The sequence below is a fragment of the Choloepus didactylus genome, chromosome 6, assembly GCF_015220235.1.
Source record: "Choloepus didactylus isolate mChoDid1 chromosome 6, mChoDid1.pri, whole genome shotgun sequence".
Taxonomy (NCBI): domain Eukaryota; kingdom Metazoa; phylum Chordata; class Mammalia; order Pilosa; family Megalonychidae; genus Choloepus; species Choloepus didactylus.
The window spans coordinates 73,138,208-73,158,409 of NC_051312.1; the positions used below are offsets into that span (position 1 = coordinate 73,138,208).

Consider the following 20,202-nt stretch of genomic DNA (forward strand, 5'->3'; position numbering starts at 1 on the left):
GCGTGGGCAAGGAGTGGGAGGGGGGCGCCCATTGCGCTGCATGAAAGGCGGGCGGTTGACTTCTGCATTGGGGCACTCCCGGGCAAAATGACCGCTCTGCCCGCACTTAAAACAACCGGTGGTGGCGGCTAAGGCGGCAGTGACAGCGCCAGAGACAGCCTGGGCTAGGGACGCGGCAGCTGGGTCAAAGGCGCTGCAGGTGAGAACCCAGTCATTTAGACTTTTTTCCCGCAAGGGGAGAATGGCTTGCTTACAGGGGGGGTTAGCCCCTTCTAGAATGAGTTCCCGGGTGAGAGCTAGCTGGGCTTGGGGGTTGCTAACTTTTCTAGCGCAGGTTTCTTCGACCCTAGATATGAAGGTGGCGAAAGGTTCGTTTGGCTCCTGGAGGAGCTTGGTAAAGTTGTCAGGTCGACGGGCAGAGCAGTTGGCAAACGCGCGTAAGGCGATGCCTCTGAGGATAGTCCAGAAGGTGGCAGGGACATTAATATAAGCAGACGCATTTATAAACGCTCCCGTGCCTAAATAGGCTTCGGGGTGATGATAGACTCCAGTGGCTGCGTCTTGCTCACTTTGCTTAGCTGCTTCCGCCTGGAAGTGAGCACGCCAATCAACAAACTGGCCGGGGTTAAGAATGGAACGGGCAAGCGAGGCCCAGTCTTGGGGGAGGCAAAAGTCCATGGCGAGATCCTGCAGTATTTGGGAAGCGTATGGGCTACCTAACCCGTCCTCCTTGACGGCCCTGCGAAGCTGCTTAATAGTATCAGAGTCAATGGGATACCAGTCATACGGTTTCTGTGGTGTGGGGGTAAGGTTAAGAGGAAAGCAGTGAAAAGCACGAGAGAAAGGAGGACGCGCTTGCAGAGGGCTTGGCGCGGGAGTGGGGGTAGGGGGAGCGTTGCCCCAAGGGTTGCCTTGAGGTGTAGAAGGCAGCCAGGGGTTGTTAGTCGGCAGGGTGGGAGGAGCGGCGGCAGCTGCCGGTAGCGGCTCCGAGGGGGAGCTCGCCGAAGGGGGAGGCGGGAGTGGGAGGCCCCAAGCGTCGCAAGACGGCGGCGCGGTGGGAGTGGCTAAGGCATAAGATGGTGGACTAGCTCCGCCCTGTGAAAGGGCGGGGTAAAGCGCTTGCGGTTTCCGGCCCAGCTTAGGGCTGACGTCATCGCCGGAGCACTTCCTCCCCTCGATGGAAGAAGAAGGAGGAGGAGGAAGTTCGCCATCTTGGCGAGGCTCAGTGTTATTTTGTTTTTTGGGAGTCACTTCGAGCGCGTTGTTAATCTGCTCGACTAAGGACTCTGTGTCCGAATCGTGGTCTACATTAGTATCGCTGTCTGAATCTGTTGACTGGGTTGATAGGGCCTCCTTGGATTTAATGGGGCCTCGATCAGGGGGGAGGGAGCCTTGAAGGCAGGAGCGGACGGTTATTAAGGTGGGGAGCAAGCCGGGAGGGAAGCGCTTGCTCTCATGTTCCATGGCGTTGGTGACCCGATCAATAAGGCGATCATAAGTAACAGGGTCCCAAAGATGGCAAGTGGTGAGCCATGGGTTAAAGGGCAGCAGGAGGTCCCAGTATACTTGCAGCTGCCGGACAGACACCTTACAGCGATGTGTGTCTAGGAGACCAGCCAGAGCACGAACTTGGGGTGCTTGGCGTGCAGATAGACGATTACCCATAGCGGAGTGAGAAAAGAAAAAGGGGGGTTGATTATTGAGTAAAGAAAATGAGGTAAACCGTAGTCGCGAGGCCGAAGGAGACGGCGAGAATAGAAGGCAGGAGCCTCTAGTAGCGAGAGCAGTTTGGGGGGGGCGGTCGCAAAGAGGCACACCGCGCGAAACAAAGAAACAAAGACACAAAGGACCACAGCAAAGTAATGGAGGGGAAGAGGGAAAGCTACTGGAGGAAGAGTGTTAGGAGGAATGGGGGGACATAGGAAGAGAAGACGAAAGGTAGTCGGGGGTAAGAGTTAGGTTAACGCGGGAAAGGAAGAGCGGCCCGGGCGCGGAGCGGCGTGGGAGAGGCGGCTCCGGACGTGGAGCGGCGAGGGAGAGGCGGCTCCGCGGGGCGGCGAGGGAGAGGCGGCCCTTACTTTGCAGGCGAGGAGAAGGGGAGCTGGAGAGGCGTCCGGGCGAGCGGGTGGTTTTACTGGACCGCTGCGTGGAGAGGACTTTTAATTCCAGGGGCCCCACGTTGGGCGCCAGTTGCGGTCGCAGTTGACTCGTCTGGGGGGGGGGGAGGTGGCGGCCGGTTACCAAATCCTAGGCTCTCAGGATTGCTTGGAGGGTACCGGCGGCGGGGGCTCTTTCCCGGAGGCGAGGGCGAGGCGGGGGACTGGGCCCGGTCCCCGGCGTAGGCGTGCAAAGTATGGAGGGCGGCGAGAAAGGAACAAGCGGGACACGGTTCTTTTAGGGTGAAGAAGCCAAGAGAAAGAGTTTATTAGGGGAGAGTACAAGCTTATATCGGGCGGTTTAGAGGGCGGGGTAGCTGTAGAGGTTAAAGGCTTGGATTGGTTCTGAGAGGGCGCGGAGGTTGATTGAAAAGGGGCGAGAGTTGCTCCGGTAACGGTGTCTGGCAACAATGTATGCGCACTGGTGGTGATGGGAGTTGCACTGGCAACAGGGAGTGTCCGGGCAAGATAAGGGGGTGGGGAAACGGCGGTTCCCTCTGGCAAGCCTCCCCTAACAGTGGTATTTTGGGTGAGGAAGTGGGGCCTGCCTCCGGCCTCACTTTCCCAGGCCCGGGGGGCTGCGGAGGGCGCTGTCGCCCGTGCCCACCACCCTCCCCAGGGGCTGATCAGGTCCCCCAGCCCAGGCCCGCCAAGTTGAAGCACGTAATCAGTGTCCCGCAACTTTTCTCTTGCTGCTTTCAGAAATCTCTCCTTATGTTTGACATTTGACAATCTTATTAGTAAGTGTCTTGTAGTAGGTCTATTTGGATCTATTCTGTTTGGAGTACCGCTGCACTTCTTGAACCTGTAATTTTATGTCTTTTGTAAGAATTGGGAAATTTTCGTTGATTATTTCCTTCATTATGCTTTCTGCCCCCTTTTCCTTCTCTTCTCCTCAGACATCTTTTAGATCCATTGCCTTGTGAGTTTCACAGTAACCCAAGGGAGTCAGAACAGATATTATCTCTGTTTTATAGCTAAGGAAAGAGGCTTAGAGAGCCTAAGCATTTTGCTTGAGATTAAATACCTAATAAGTAGCTGAGCTGAGGGTAGAACCAGGCCCTCTTGAGTTCTAGTCCTGTGCTCTTTCCAGAGATGTACTTAACTTTCCATGTTCTGATTTTTGTGAGATTATCAGCTTTTATATTTGTTTAGTTTACACATCTCCTCACCCTCAACAGTCTCACTGCAATTACTCTTGCAAATTACATATAAACAAAATGTAATAATTTTGTTGGGCTTTTTTTTTAAGTGAAGAGTGAAACATTTCATTTTCTGGCTTTATTTAAATAGTAGAGCAGATATTTTTTTAAAAAAATAATTGCCAGTTAAAGAGGAGCAGAGAAATATTTAGGGAGATTAAAAAGGTAAAAAAAAAAAACACACACAATAAGGAAAATCCTTAGGGAAAAAGATAAGGAAAGTAATAAGGGGGGGGGAAATCAAAGAGATGAAGGCAGAGCTAGGGTCTGACCTTGTTAGTTTGCATTATTTTCTTATTGACTTCCTAGATTCCCTCCTTTTGCCCCTGACCCTGAGATAATTAGCATCTTTTCCCCTGGTGCTGATCTTCCTCTGCCCTTAATGATATTATCCCCACTTCATTGAGGAGCTGCATACTCCTAGAGAACTCGTTTACCCACTCATCATGTCAGAATTCCTTTCCTTTATTTTCCTTCCAATTTTTTTCTTTTATTTATTCCCTCCATTTGCTCATGGAAAATGACCACTTGGAAAAAACCAGCTTGCGTTTCTTTGGGATAAAAAGGAAAGCTTGAGAGTTCTCAATTGTTGTTTCCTTTTTGTAGCTGGAAGTGCGTGAAGACCCCAGCAGCAATAAGGATCTCAAAGTTCAGTGTGATGAAGAAGAACTCAGGATTTACCAGCTAAACATTCAGATACGGGAAGTCTTTGCAAATCGTTTCACTCAGATGTTTGCAGATTATGAAGTGTTTGTCATTCAACCCAGCCAGGATAAGGAGTCCTGGTTTACCAACAGGGAGCAGATGCAAAACTTTGATAAAGTGAGTGTAATCCTGCTGGGAAGGTGGTAGGGAATGAGAACATGCCAGAATCCTCTTGAAGATTTAACCAAAGATGAGTTTTTCCTTTAATAATTATGTATCCTGATCTTTCCAATGTTGGTAAAATCTAAGGTCTTGTTGCTTTAGAACAGATGTGTTAGTTGTCACTATCAGATGATACCATCATCCAAAAAGCTGTCTCTATAAGGTAAAGATGCACATGCAGATTACCATTAGGATTCTGGGAAGCTTGGTTACCTTCCGAGATTACTTAGGTACTTAAGTAAATTTGGGCAAGTGTGTCATAGTTTCAGAGGATCTGAAATTGTAAATGTAAAAAAAAAAAAAAGAAGAAAGAAAGAAAGGAATGTTTACTTTTTTCATAAAGACCTACGAAGTTTCAGGGAAGAATTAACTTAGTGGACCACTTGTGCATGTTTTCCTTGCTGGTTAGGGATGACATACTCTTTCCATCTTCCCTGTCAGTGACTATCTGTTTCCTCTTGGTCCCAATAGGCATCTTTTCTATCAGATCAGCCTGAACCCTATTTGCCCTTCCTCTCAAGATTTCTGGAGACCCAGATGTTTGCTTCTTTCATTGACAACAAAATCATGTGTCATGATGATGATGACAAAGACCCTGTGCTCCGGGTATTTGATTCCCGGGTAGACAAGATAAGGCTGTTAAATGTTCGGACACCTACTCTCCGCACATCCATGTACCAGAAGTGTACCACTGTGGATGAAGCAGGTCAGGCCTTCCTGGAGCTGTGCATTATAGATTATGTCACTGACATGTCCCTGTCCCTTAACATGCCACCACCTTTCCCTATTTCTGCCTTTGCATGTGTGCCCAAAATGCTCTTCCCTGTCAGTTTTACCTGGCGTACTTCTTATCCTTCAAGAATGTGTCACTTAGGAATGGGTCCCAATGTAAGTAACAGAGAACCCAATCAGAGTGGGTTAACCAAATATGGGTTTATTTTTCTCAAAGTAGCAAGAAGTGCAGAATTTGTGGTTGCTGGTGTGGGCTCATCTGCTCAACAATGTAATCGGGAACCAAGGTATTATCTTTTAACTTAGCTATCCTTAGTATGTTGACTTTTATCTTCATGTTTGCTGTCTCATGTTTACAAAAGACCTTATGTTCACATTAAAAGCAAGAAGAAGAGGGGAAGGTTGTTGCCAGCTGTATCTCTCCCCTTTTATCAGGAAAGCAAAAGCTTTCCCAGAAAGTCCCAGGCCAGAACTATGTTATGTGGCCATCGTTATGTGCAGGGGAGGCTGTGAAAGTAAGTATTGAACTAAGTATAATGCTATCCTGAACAATATTGGTTGTTTCAAATGTGCAGTATGGTTTCAGGGTTACTAGCTAGTTAAAATCTAGCTGGTATTCCAATCTCTTTTGCATCCCATTTATTTTTCTGGTGGAAGGAGCATCTGTAGAACTTCCTTCTCCATTGTTTTGCCTTGAGTAGTTTCCTTACCTGCATGTACTGATCAGTTACTCTGCTTAGTATTCAAGAAGGACCCTCTGCAGATCTCCTGGATTCTCTCTCTGTGTAGTGCCCTCCTCTTTGGTACTCTGTCCTATTGACTCTAGTTGCCTTGGTCTCTCTGAACTCTTACCTTTGTCTCCTTAATTCAGAGTGTTCTCAGATTGCCTAGATTTTCCTTCCCTGTGTGGCAAGCTGCAAGCTCTCAAGTCAGTTACCTGAGGGCAATTGTAGGAATTCCCTCATTTGTTTCCTGTCTCTCAAGGAACACTGTCCTTGGTTGCCAGTGTCTTAAAAAACATTATTTCGTCTGGTTTTTTTTTTTTTTCTGTTGTTTCAGACAGAGGGATAAATTAGTCCCTGTACTTCATTTTGCCTGGAAGTAGAAGTGTATCCAGCTTTTAAAAACATTTGATTTGCTTTTCTTATTCTCAATCAGAGAAGGCAATTGAGCTGCGTCTGGCAAAAATTGACCATACAGCAATTCATCCCCATTTACTTGACATGAAGATCGGACAAGGGAAGTATGAGCCAGGCTTCTTCCCTAAGCTGCAAACTGATGTGCTTTCCACTGGGCCAGTCAGCAACAAGTGAGTTAACCCTCAGGGATTCCCTGATCCAGCTTCCCAGCCTCTGAGCCTGGGCCTAAGCTGGTATCCCCAGAAGACCCCTGGATTTTGAAAAGTAAAAGAGATGACAGAGTATTTGTCAACTCCTGTCACTACTGTGGAAATTGAGATAGCTTCACATGCACAAGACCTGCAAAAAGCCAGGCTGCAGGCTGCACATGGGTTAAAATCATCTCATTACTGAATTCCCTAGAGGACCTCACCAGCATTATGCCTTCAATAAGTGCTGGTTGAAATAAGTGGAGTCTTAACTGAAAGTAGATAACTTAGCAGTGTTGTTCTTCTTTAGTTACATTTAGAGATGAGTATATCAAAGCCAGACAATTGTATGAGTATAATTTTAGATCTGCATGACAAGATTCAGTAGATATTTCAAGGGAAGTATTTCTGGGTTCCTTGGGGAATTATGTGTTTTGTCTAGTCACTGATCTTTAAGCTGCTTTTCTTCAAGGTCTCTGAGGTATCTGTAGTGCCTCCTAGACATTCAAGCTTTTTCCTGTCAGTTGACCTTACTTTCTTAGGGGGATATTCTGAATTGTCTGCTTTACTTCTATCAGATGGACAAAAAGGAATGCCCCTGCCCAGTGGAGGCGGAAAGATCGGCAGAAGCAGCACACAGAACACCTGCGTTTAGACAACGACCAGAGAGAAGTAAGACACCTTATGAATGACAAGGAATGACCCTATTACCATGCTGTACTCTCCTTCTCTTTCCCATTTCCTTGACCTCTGGTCTGATTCAAGAGTTCCAGCAATGACCTCTTCCCATAAAGAAGGGTTACTAATAAGACTAGTTTCTGAAATTTGATACCAGGGTCTGAGTTATGACAAATCCAGGATATAGAATATTTTGCATGTGGTAGCTAGCCATTAACCATGTGGGTCCTCTCCCTGAGCCGGGCGCTATTTGTACCCCTATTCAGGAATAAGTCAGTGCTTAGAAGAGAGCCTTTCACTCCTTTCCTTACTCACTCATGCATAATAACTCACTTATTCCCCCAGGGGTTGTGATAGGAAACTCAGAAGATAAAAATCTGAGGGGTAGAGTGGGGAACAGAGTGGGGTGGATAGGAGGAAGAGTAAAATCCTTTAAAAATTGTTGAGGCTTTTTTTTTCTGAACTGGGTGAAAACCTTTCTTCTGCTTTTTCTGTATCTTAATTTTAAAAAGTAATCTTGGTTTTTTTTTTCCTCAGAGGACAAAAGGAGAGGAATGTTATCAGGTGCTTTGAAACTGGGGATTATTGCATTTACTTCCCAAATCCCCATTGTTTGTAAGCTGAGTTTCTCAATTCTACTGTATAACTTGTTTTCAATAAGGTTTCTAGTTATGTAAACCTCAGGTTGGAGAACTAGCCTTACTTAGTTGCAGAGGAGTTGTGAAAATGGGGCTTCACCTTCAGAAACCTTTTTCAGGAACTTCTGTTTGAGAAAAGACCCTGTGCTTTGCATTATATGGATAAAACCCTATAAAGCCTATTGTTTTCAGTGTGTCTGGCACCTCAGTGACTAGGAAAATAATAAAATGTTTTGCCTTTGGTATTTTTAAAGGAATAAATTAAAATTATGAGTGTGTTTATGAATTTTTAACTGTTCAAAACAAGCTGAAGGATACACTTGTGCTTAGATTTTTTTTTGTGAGGGTGGCATAGGAGGTGTTAAGTATTGGTGTTATTTTAAAAGTCTTCCCTGGGTCTTCTACCTCACCTCCATATTACTTCTTTCAGCATTGTTTATTGAGCACTTTTTTCTTGGTCAAAATGACTGTACTAAGCGCTATGAAATATAAATATGACAGTGAGATGTCCTTGTCCTCAAGGGATATCAGTTTATGGGAGTGAAGCAGGCATACAAAATTACTTTAGTAGAAGAGTCTTTTGAAGGGGCCATAAGAGAAGCAAACCAAGGTTTGATTACTGATTATAAGAAGGAGAAATCACTTCTACCTGGGGCAGAGCCAGCATATATTTAAACCTTGGAGGATGGTAGGATTGTTAGATCGAGAAAAAGAAGAACATTTCAAGTAGAGGAAATGGCAAGATCAAAAGTTTGTTGGTGGTTGTATAAAGGAAGCTGTGGGCAGAATGTTTTGGAGGGGGAGGTAGATAGCCAGTGAGCTAGGCAAGTAGTAGTAGTCGGTGGGATAGTAATTGAAGCCTGACCTTGGGAATTGGTAAAAAGGGCAGATTGAGGGGCCAGAAGGTAGAAAGGACAGAATTGTGCTCCGGAATAAATATAGGTAGAAAGGTAGAAGACTGGGGTAAAAATGAAGTTTGTGGACCTAGGATGCTGAGATGGTGTCAGTGTGCAGTTCACTGCATTGATGTAGGTTCTCTATTTATATAAATAATCACCAGCACATTGTAGAAAAGCAAAAAATGCAGTATTTTTTTAAGTGCAATATCTTACTTTCCAGGCCCTAATTTAGCAAGGCTATTCTTGATATGGATGGAGGTCTAAATTCCTCCCAGTTTGATGGGGAAAATGATTTTCTGAGCAGGTTTGCACACATGCTACAGCCATATGTTTTTTTGCCTCTTTGTATAATTAGGTCAAAGGTAATTATAGTATGTGTGGAATGCTTTACATCAGAGAAAATGGAATTCATTATATCATTTTTTTTTCTCTTTGTTATAAGAGTTAACATTTTAAACTCTTTCTGCTTTCCAACTTTATCGGGCCCTAGAGGCAGGTAAGAAATTATGGGGTTATAGTGCCCTCTACAGGTAGGTACTTACCAGTACCAGTTGCCTGTGGTTTTTGTGACTTTGATTTTTCCTTGTTTGCTGTAGAAGTACATCCAGGAAGCCAGGAATATGGGCAGCACCATCCGCCAGCCCAAGCTGTCCAACCTTTCCCCATCAGTGATTGCTCAAACCAACTGTAAATTTGTGGAGGGCCTGCTGAAGGAATGCCGCAACAAGGTGAGCTGTGAACTACTCTCTGTGCTGGTCCCCTGGGCAGCCAACATGAAACAAGGGCCTGACTCTGACTACTCTTTTTCTTTTTGTTTTTCTTAAACTTTTTTATTGTAGTAACATATACGCAACTAAAAATTTCTCCTTTTAACCACTTTCAAGTGTACAATTCAGTAGTATTGATTACATACACAATATTGTGCTAACATCACCAATATTCATTACCTCAACTTTCTCTTCACCTCAAACTGAAACTCTGTACCCATCAAGCAGAAACTTCCCATTCCATCTCTCTACCTCCAGTAACGTGTAATCTACTTTCCGTCTCTGAATTTGTATATTCTAGTTATTTCATGTAAGTGAAACCATGAAGTATCCTTTTGTCTTTGGCTTATTTTACTCAACATGCTGTCTTCAAGGTTCATCCATGTTGTCACATGTATCAGAACTTCATTTCTCTTTACAGCTGAATAATATTCTATTGTATGGATGTATCACATTTTGTTTATCCATTCATTGGTTGATGGACATTTGGGTTGCTTCTCCCTTTTGGCTATAGTGAATAATGCTGCTGTAAACATTGGTGTATAAATAATCTCTCCAAGTCCCTGCTTTCAGTTCTTTTGGATATATACCAAGGAGTAGAATTGCTGGGTCATATGATAATTTTATTTTCAACTTTCTGAGGAACCGCCAAACTGATTTCCACAATAGCTGCACCATTTTTCAATACCATCAGCAATGTATGAGGATTTCTGCTTTTCTGCATCCTTGCCAACACTTATTTTTTATTGTTTTTTTTTTCTTTTTAATAATAGCCATCCTTGTGGGTATGAAATGGTATCTCAATGTGGTTTTGATTTGCATTTCCCTGATGACCAATGATATTAAACACCTTTCCATGTACTCATTGGCTATTTGTATATCTTCTTTGGAGAAATGTGTATTCAAGTCTTTTATCCATTTTTTAAATTGGGTTCTTTGTCTTTTTGTTGTTGAGTTGTAGCAGTTCTTTAATATTCTGGATATTACACCCATATCAGATATAAGGTTAGAAGTTATTCTCACACATTGTTTAAGTTGTCTTTTCGCTTTCTTGATAGTGTCCTTTGATGTACTAAAGTTTTTAATTCTGACAAAGTCCACTTTATCTTTTTGTTGCTCATGTTTTTGGTGTCATATCTAAGAAATCACTACTAAATCCAAGATTATGAAGGCCCTGCCTCCCCCTATGGTTTCTTTTAGGAATTTTATGGTTTTAGCTCTTATGTTTAGGTCCTTGATCCATTTAGAGTTAATTTTTTGTGTTTGGTATGAGGTAGGCAACCACCATTTCTTGATTTTTAAAGTACTCTACTGTAAAGGGATAGTATTAATTTTGAGATACTATTTACTTGAAATTAAGTGTATTTTTTAGATATAAAATATACCATTAAACAAGAACAAGCACACTTTACTTGTTATAAATTAACATATATTCTTTAATACTCAGATGTAGTTTTTAATTTGGGAAATTTTACTTACTTGAAATCATTGTGGTTGAATTGTCTTCAAAGATTAGGCTTACACTTATGAAAATATTTTTGTCTCTTTAATTTAAGATGACAGTGGTGATCTCTTATATCTAGAAACAAGAATTTACTGAGTACCCATTACGTGCCAGGCCAAAGTGTGTTATTTAGCTTATGCTGATGTTGTTTGAATGTTCTTCTCCATTTTACAAAGGAAATCATTCTTAAATTTTAATGTTTTCATTGGGAATTTAAATTGGTTTTCCAATAAAAATATAGTCTTTCAACTAAGTCAATATATTGTACTTTAGAAGGCCATTCAACTGACTCAGTTTTGACTACATCCTATCTATTTGGGAAAAAAAATGATTTTCAATGGCGGGAAAAGATTTTCCTACTTTTTTGGTTTCTGAGTGGTGCTCATTTATAGGATGAAACAAATTGTGTTTTTTTCTGTAGGAAAAGTTATTACTGTTAAATGCTAAATTAGTATATAAGTACTGATTTTCTGAATTCAAGTTTTTAAAAAAAAATAAGCTTCTGTCCATTTATTCTGAGTCGTTGATATCCATGATTTTCCACACAGTGTAGTTCTCTTTGCCATCAAGAACATTGGTGGTGCTGCATTTCTCAAAAGAGTGCTCCTCTGTTGTCTCTGGGTCTTTTTTCCAAGTTGTTGACACCCATTCTGAAGTTTTGATATGCATGCCCAGGCAATGACAACTTCATTATGTCCAGCGCCTGGCCAACAATGACTGTGAGATGCGTCTCAATTTCAGAGATGTTAACAGTGGAAAATGTGTGTCTTAGAATTGACAAAGTACAGTAATGAGTCTGACACCTCTGAGTATTGGCTAGCATGTGGAACAGCAGGAGCTCTCATATACTGGGAGTGTAAGCTGGTATGACCACTTTAGAGAACAGCATAGCATTACCTTGTAATTCTTCTTCCAAGTATATTCCCTAGAGAAACCTTTGTGGTGTGTCCTAAGAGATATGTACAGGAAGTTCACAGCAGCATTCTTTGTAATAACCCCAAATTGGAAACAATCCATAGTACCAATCAGTAGAATAAATAAATTGTCATATATTCATACAATGGAATGCTGTATAGAACTAGAATTGGGCAACAGCTTTACCTGTAAACATAGATGAATTTCACAAACATAAAGTTACATGAAAAAGTAAATTACGAAAGAAAACATACAGGTAAAACTAACCTATATTGTTTAGGGATGCAAATATAGTTGATAATCATTTCCGTGCTTTTCTGTATTTTTATCATGTTAAGTCTGGGTTGTGATCACTTCTGGAGTGGGAAGGTGATATGAAGAAGGGTACATGGGGTGCTTCAAAAGTGTTGATGGATAGTATGTTATTTCTCAACCTGGGTGGTGGTTATAATAGTATAATTGGTGTGTGTATGTGTGTGAGAGAGAGAGCTATTTCACAATTAAAAAGTTATATGGAAAAAATTTTGGCAAAATGTTGAAAGGTAGGATTGGGGATGGGACATGTTGGGAATTTATAACATGATTAAAACTATTTAACAACTTGGACTCAAAATTCAGGCAGATTTGGGTTCAAAGGCAGATCTACTACTTTGCTTTGTGATTTTGGGCAAGTTACTTCAGCTCTCTAACTTCAACTTCCTTATCGGTAAGCTGGGAATAATGATGATATTTACAGTATTGTTAGGAGGCTTTAGTGAGATAATGTAAAGCCTTGGCACATAGTACAGAGCCTGGCACATGGTAAATATTTAATAAAAGCTGTGATTATCATTATATAGCATGTGTTTTTTGTTTTTGACTCCACAATTAAGCATTCAAAATTTGAAAATTAGTACCTAAAAGTAAATTGTTTGTTTTTTTTTTTTAATCCCCTTAACAGGTACTTTACATAAAATTTCTAGGATTAAATGCTTGAAGATTTGTTTAGGTTATCTAATCCTACTGCCTGATTCCTTATAGACAAAAAGGATGCTGGTAGAGAAGATGGGCCGAGAGGCTGTGGAGCTAGGGCATGGAGAGGTGAACATCACAGGGGTGGAAGAGAACACCCTGATTGCCAGCCTGTGTGACCTCCTAGAAAGGATCTGGAGTCATGGGCTACAAGTGAAACAGGTAAAGAATGTCTAGTCTCTCCCTGCAAGCAAACATCCTCTCTGTTTTCACTTACTAGCCTTTCCATACCCTGTTTGTCCAGTTGGCTGGCTTTGAAGAATGGTGCTTGGACTTGTGGAAATAGCTAAACAAACAAATACATAAATAAATTAGTGATCCAAACTTTTTTCCTTAAAAATAAACTTCATAAATCTCTGTGTTTGTTAGATTTTTTGTAAAATGGTGTCTCCCTTTATGGGAATAGAGTTGAAGGCTAACCTGATAGATTCTGTTTGGCAGCTGGCCCTACTCTAGAGTTAGAACAGAATGAGAGAACTTGGAGCATTCTCAGAGGGCAATTCGTTAATTGTATAAACATTTGTTTTGTATGCAGATGGTTTGACCATGCATGGGACATTCTGTAAGAATCTGGTCCTGTATATTGAGTGGCCAGCCTGACTCTGGCTGCTCATTGGCCATATCCATAAGTGGGTGGTCAGACTTCTTTGAACCTTGCAGTCCTGATCAGCCCCATTGAATAAGAGGAAAAAGAGTAATACATGTCTTCTGAACTAGAAAGACCCAAGTGCCTTGTCCCTGACCTTAGGCCCAGCCACAGCCCTTCTGCTGTTGCCTTTGCTCTTGCTCCTTACAGTGTAATCTCTGTGAGCCAGGGTCTTCCTTCTTTTGGCTTGGAGAGCCTAGTTTTGCTCTGGCCTTTTGGTTCTTCAGATTCATTCCATGTGAAGGCTTCCTGGGGACCAGCTGTATTTAATGTGTGGCATATGCTGATACTACTAAGAGGGCTAACTTCCTTTACCTGACTCTGAGCACCAAGATCTTGCCTGCTGTTGTGGCTTGGGTCTACCAATCTTCCTCTTTATAAAAAACCAGAAGAATCCTTTAAGATAGCCAATGATTGAGGATGACTGAGCCCACACTGGATTTTGGAAACCCTGCCGACATGTATCTTAAGCCTAATCATAGAATCACAACAAATTATGAAGGCCTTACAGGGTGTTCTTACCAACATACAGCTGAGAACATTGCCTCTGTTTTGCTTCTGTTCCTTTTATTTATTTGTTTAATGTGTATCTCCACAACTAGAATGCAGGTTCCATGAAGGCGGGGGCTGTGTCTTACTTATTCATTACTGGATATGCTGTATGTGTGCAGAGCCTATCCCATAGTGCTCAGCAACATGTCAGCATTCACTTCTTGAGTGCCTACTATGTACCAGCCATTCTTCTAGATGGTGTGGGTATAGTGATGAATAAGACAAAGTCTCTTCCTTTTCGGGAGCTTATGTTCTAATGGTTTTGTAAGTGGATGGATGAATGGACTTCTAGAAATAGAATTACTAAGTTAAACAGTATGAAAATTTTAAGCTCTTGGCTTGTCTTCTACATAAATTGTATTAATCCTTCATAGTAACAATATGTAGGAGTTGCAAGTCTCATTAATGTTGAACATCTGTTTTTCAGCTATTTGGTATTTTGATTAATAAAGGCATTTCCTAGTTTTAATTTGTATTGTTTTTGATTGTCATTGAGGTTGTTGGGTTTTAAGTTGTTTATATCTTTTAGGAAACCCAAACACAACAAGTTTATTTTGATAGCTTGCTGATCTATTTCCACCATTCAATGCTGTATTTTTTTCCCTCAAAAAATACATCATTAGTGGATGGAAACAAAATAGATCCTCATTATTCTCAAGGGATAAGTCCTAAGACCTTAGATCTTCAAATCTATCCAAAACATAATTTTTCTTTGAGAAAGTATAACTTCAAAAGTTAATTATGGCTTCAGAAGGAGTCGATATAGCATACTTATTACAAGCAGTGGTTCTGACATAGATAAGACTTAGCTTGAATCATAACATTGCTTATTCCTGCATGAACTTTTGCTATTACTTAACCTTTCTGATCCTCAGTTTGCGCTTCTCTCTCCCTCCCTTTTTTTTTTAACAGCCGAAAAGTGTAATGCAAAAGTACACCCTCGAAGGTAGTGAGCGTGGGTGTGTCCAAAGGAGAAAAGCCTCTTCTCTCTTATAAAAATGGGAATAGTGGTGCTTATTAGGAACATTAAATAAAATTTTAAGTATAATTATAAAAGTGTTCTTTCATGAATCATAACAAATGCACCTCACTAATGCAAAGTGTTAATAATAGGTTGGTATATGGGAACTCTATTTTATGTATTTTATGCATGATATTTCTGTAAGCCTACAATTTCTCTAAAAAAAAGAATTAATTAAAAAAAAAAACTGCACCAAAACAAACGAAAATATTGCATTTTATAACACATAGCATAAAGCTTAATTTATAGCAATCCTTAAGACATGGTAGCTTCTATTATTATTATTTTATTAGATACAAAACTAAAATTGTTTATAAAATGGTTATAACTGCTACTAAAACAAACTATATACATTTATATTATATCAGTTATATAGGAACATTTATCATGAATCTGGTGATGATGAATATAAACAAAGTTTTTAGCATGTAAGAAGGGTTACACTCTACTGAAGGATGATTAGAAAAGAGACAAAATGCATTTCCTGGGTGGCCAGCTGGTTCACTCACTACCTAGGAAAATTGTTCTCTTACGTTAGGCTTGCAAATGCTATTCAGGTTTGTGCCTTGGCAAAGTGATGAATTAGTATGTCTTTTGATGAACTAAAGCTGTTACATTCCAAATGCCAAAGTTCTTTTAATATCAATTTTAATATATATCACCTTGCAGTTAAGTACCAGCCTACCTTTCTGTAGGCTTCTTCAACGGTACCTTTGGTAGCAAATCTCAAACCCTCATAGTGATGACTTATTCTCCCAACCCGGACGAAGGGTAGGAATACCCTTAAATATTTTAGGAATTCAGTAGCTAATCATAGGCTCTCTTAGACTGGAATATCAACTCCTCTGTGTAAGAACCATCATGCTCTTCTACCTAAGCTGACCTTCAACCAAGAGACCATTTAGAGATGGACACATTGTTTACTTTTTTTCTTCTTATCCACTGATCTCTCTAGCCTCTCTTCGGCCATTTCCTTCCTGTTCCCATTGGCCACTTCTCTTGTCTGTTCCCTTCCTTTCTTCAATTTTCTCCTGGAATTTTAGTAAGGCAATATACTTATATACATTGCATCCAGGTCTACTTTGAGACAAGAAAGTACAGACACTTTTTAGCAAAAGCTCCTATCTGTATGTACAAACTATCCCTAACAATTCACTGGATGCTTTGTCCTCTAAAATCTAAACTGATAGGTATTTCTCCCTTGCATTGGTTCCAGGGGAAATCAGCATTGTGGTCCCACCTGTTACATTATCAGGAAAACCGGCAGAAAAAATTCACATCAGGAAGCCTCAATACCTCAGGTAAGATGGTTTCTGTACCACTGGAGAGAACTCCCTCCACCTACTTTCCCATCCCCAACTGGAGTGATCATCTGAACCAACTGTTAAGGTCAATGAAGCCTTTGCTCTGGAATGTTTTCTGGTTTAAATATGAAGCTACCAGACTCTCTGAACCACAAAGCATATCAAAGCCCTGAGGTTTGCTTTCATTATGTGTTTTTATACCCTTTTGATCAGTGAGATAGAAGATTTGTATCAACCAGATATAAATTTAGTATAAATATGGGTTTTACTTTGGTACTGATATCCTTTGTTTGGAGCAAGCCATTTCCAGTCTTTTGTTTTATTTCTCTCTCACGGGCATTGGGGTTATCCGTCGTCTAAATCAAGGGAGCCTATTTGTCAGGCTCCTTAGAACTCCTCAACGTCAATACCTGGTGTGAACAATCCCTTACACTTCCTTTCTGTTTCTAGTTTGATAAAAATGTGAGTTGTCAGGGACTCCAGAGATCATCAAGTCTAGCCCTCTTATTTTATAAGAGGAGGAAACTGGGGTCGAGAAAGGAATTGAATTTACTCAAGCTCACACAGCGAATTGATGGAAGAGGCCAGGTTAAGAACTAGGCTTCTTGCCTCCTGGTCTGATATCCTTTATGCCACTCTACAGTGTCCCTCCCAGGACAGTGCTGCTTCTTCCGTTATTTGTTGGAAGCATCTCCCCTTCACATACCATCCTTTATTTCCCCCTCTCTGCCAGGGATTTTGTTTATCTTTCTTAGATGTTTTTACCCTTATGATGAAGATGAGTTTAAATGGGGAGGAAGATAGGCATGAACTCAGTGTTGTCTTTGTCTTTGTACTAGTGGATATCAACTAGCACTGAATATGGGAAGAATAGTTTGTTGAAAAACAGGGATAAGAACCCCCTAAATAGCTTAACAAGGAGTTTTTGTCTGCTTTTGGGATGTGGGAGCAAAGAGTTTTCTCAGGAATGCTAAAGGAGCTATTGTTAGGGAATAAACTCTAGCCAAAAATTCCCAACAGCGCTAGGTGATGAAAATACTGAATTATAAACAGTGGGTCAGACATGGAGATATAAAAGTATTGAATCTTCTCTTTTCCTAGAGGTCCTAAGTACTCTGGAACCTGTGCTTTCCACCTTCTCTTGGCTCTTTTGGAGCCCATTTTGAGGCCAGAGCAGGACATGAGTAGTAGCTCCAAACTGAAGCACTACTTCCATGGATTATGATTAGAGCACACTGGATTAGGAGTCAGGAGATATGTGTTCCAGTTCTGATTTTGCTTCTCACTGACCTGGGCAAAGTAGCTAACCTTTCTGAACTTCAGTTTCCTCCTCTGTTAAGTGGAGGAAATTGCAATACTCTTCTTGGCTGTCTTATAGGTTGTTAAGAAATTAAATGAGATAATATGAATAAGAGTATAAAATCTGGTATCTGGTAGGTGCTTAATATTTATGAGATGATTGATCAAATGTTACCAAAGTAACCAACTATTTTCTGTAGCAATTTTTGATCTGAGATAAAGAAGTGTGGTCAGCTATTTGTATGTTCAGATCTTTTTAGACATAACCAACTTTTGTGTTCTAGGAATACTTCTTGATTCAGAACGGAGGAAGTCTGATGCCAGCTCAGTCATGTCTCCCCTGAGAATCTCCCTCATTCAGGATATGAGGTTAGTCTCACATGTAATAAGCCATTAAAATCCAGTTTTCACTTGTTGCTTAGATGTCCACTTTAAATAGCAGGATCTCAGTGAGCTGGCCTGCTACAGCATCTCAGCTAACCAGGATGCCCTCCTCATTGGTCTTGTTGCAGTTAATGAGGCATTTGTAGAGCTGTACAAGTAGTTTCCTGACATTTGGAGAATTCCATCAGAGTGAAGGAAAGTGGTTCAAGGCCTCAGGGCTCTGGGGTTAGCCTAGCTTTTTGAGAGCCTACAGTCTGTTCCCCTCCAAATTGTGGTGAGGCTACCTGGCAAAGCTCCATGCACATGCAGAATTTGGAAACGAGAGAGATTCTCTCAGAATTTGTTGGGGCTGCTTCACTAGGCCTCTTTTGGCTTTACAGGTAAGGCATTGACACTGAGTTCATCTCCCACCTCACTTCCTCCACTTTCCTTTTAACCATTTCCCCTTCAGGCATAATCCAGAACATCGGGGAAATCAAGACTGATGTGGGAAAGGCCAGAGCATGGGTGCGACTGTCCATGGAAAAAAAGTTACTTTCCAGGCACCTGAAGCAGCTTCTCTCAGAGCAAGAGCTTACCAAGTAAGGCCACTCCACTTGGGGTAAAATCAGGCTCCTAAGAATAGTGGGGAAGAATTAGAAATCCCTGTTTGGGAAGGGGGCATATTTTGTATGTCATTACTGGTATATTCAGTATGCATACAATTTGCATATGGTGTTTTTTTGGTACTCTGTCCTTGCCTATAGAAGAATAATTCAGCTGTATTTGTTTTCCCTATCCTCTCAGTCTGCAAGCCCAAAAACAGCTTTCTTAAAGTGGTGGTACGAAGGATGGGGTCCTCATTGGGTACTCAGAGTTGGGGCTCCTTACCTCTTTCCTGCATGTAAGCGATATGTATACTTCTTGGGCATAGGGCATTTCCCCTGTCTCTTTCCTGTGTTGGAAAGGAAAGGACCACAGAATTAAAAGGACATCTCTGAGCTATCCTCTTTTCTGTTGTTTTCTCTCCTGAGCCCAAGGCCAGTCCCAAACAACAAATTCTTCTTCCTCTCTGGACCCTGCCTTGAGTCTCTCGAGAGCCACAGGAGCTTTCAGATAACCCTCCTAGGCTCTTTCCCTCCACACCTCCACCCAGAAAGAGGGAGGGGAGAGATTCCAAGGTACTCTGATTTCTAGGCACCACTAAACCTACAGTTCCCTTCTGTTGATTTGATACCCCCTACATTCTTTCTGTACCCTAGCTGCTTCTAGGGGAGAAAGGAGGAGGAGATGGCTAATCCCCCTTCTCTACTTTTCAGACTACCACCCCGGTCTTTTCCTGTATATAATATGCTTGTCTCTTTCATCATTGGCAAGCCTGTTTGGCTTCTTTTCTCTTTTTAGGCTTTCCTCAGCCATCGTTTTATGATATCTCTTATTATGTGACTTCCCTGTGGATGATAAGGCAGAGGAGTAGATGGGTCTTGGGGAAATTTTGTGTAAGCCAGTTGATTAAACCTGCAGATTTACTAATATTCGAAGTGAAAACATAATTTTTAGTTTTATGATGTGTGTAAGCCATAACAAGAAACCAGCATTAAAACATTGATAGGTTGAAGGAATCAAGAAATTAATTAAAGAGTCTAGGAAGAAATAGCACTTTTTAAAGCACTTGAATTTGTTTCCCTAAAAGGACAAAAAGCTTTAGGAATAAAATTTGAAGATAAGGAGGACAATTAAAAGGGAATAAGTGAACATTTAAGCCTAGAGTAATGTTTATAAGCCAGATTTCAGAGCATAGTTGTGTGTCCTGGAACAAGTCAGCTGTAGGATGGGGCAGAGAGAGGCAGCAAAAGGGGGTCAAGCACAAGAGCTTATGTGGTCCAGGACAGTGGATAGGTCTAGGTGTATGAACTTAAGGGCCTAGACAATAGCAAGCAGGGCATGGACCTTGGTTAGCAGGCTAGTCCTGGTTTCTTTAAACTGTAGCCCTATTTGAGAGGATAATCTCAGAATGTACCAGTGCGTGGTGCTTCTCACCTGACATTCTGACCCCTGTGCTACTCCAGTGAGTAGGAAGTGGGGAGAGCTGTGCTGCCACAGATTGCATTTTGGATGGTGTACAGGGAGAGAGAAGGGGCACTTCATCAAAACCTACCAACCCTTCCATCCTGCCCTCTTTCATCCCTCTCCCTAACATGCTTATAGTTCCACCGATACCATACTCTTCACTCTTCTCAGGAGGTCTTCTGGCCTTTCTTGTCTGAACTTCTGCATAACCTAGTCCCTTTTCTGTCTCCACCTGGTAAGCTCCTTCAGGG

General features: G+C 41.6%; 1 protein-coding gene across 2 annotated transcripts in view; it reads left to right on the forward strand.

Annotated features, from left to right (window-relative positions):
* The window catches only part of DENND5A (DENN domain containing 5A), a 150,077-nt gene that overhangs the window by 120,428 nt on the left and 9,447 nt on the right, over positions 1–20,202 (forward strand). For both annotated transcript variants that reach the window (XM_037840027.1, XM_037840026.1), the window contains exons 7-16: positions 3,965–4,180; positions 4,697–4,931; positions 6,116–6,266; positions 6,863–6,956; positions 9,096–9,227; positions 12,706–12,858; positions 16,132–16,216; positions 17,803–17,887; positions 18,049–18,058; positions 18,365–18,483. In XM_037840027.1, coding sequence (XP_037695955.1) covers positions 3,965–4,180; positions 4,697–4,931; positions 6,116–6,266; positions 6,863–6,956; positions 9,096–9,227; positions 12,706–12,858; positions 16,132–16,216; positions 17,803–17,887; positions 18,049–18,058; positions 18,365–18,483 — 1,280 coding nt within the window. The remainder of the gene's footprint in view (positions 1–3,964; positions 4,181–4,696; positions 4,932–6,115; positions 6,267–6,862; positions 6,957–9,095; positions 9,228–12,705; positions 12,859–16,131; positions 16,217–17,802; positions 17,888–18,048; positions 18,059–18,364; positions 18,484–20,202) is intronic.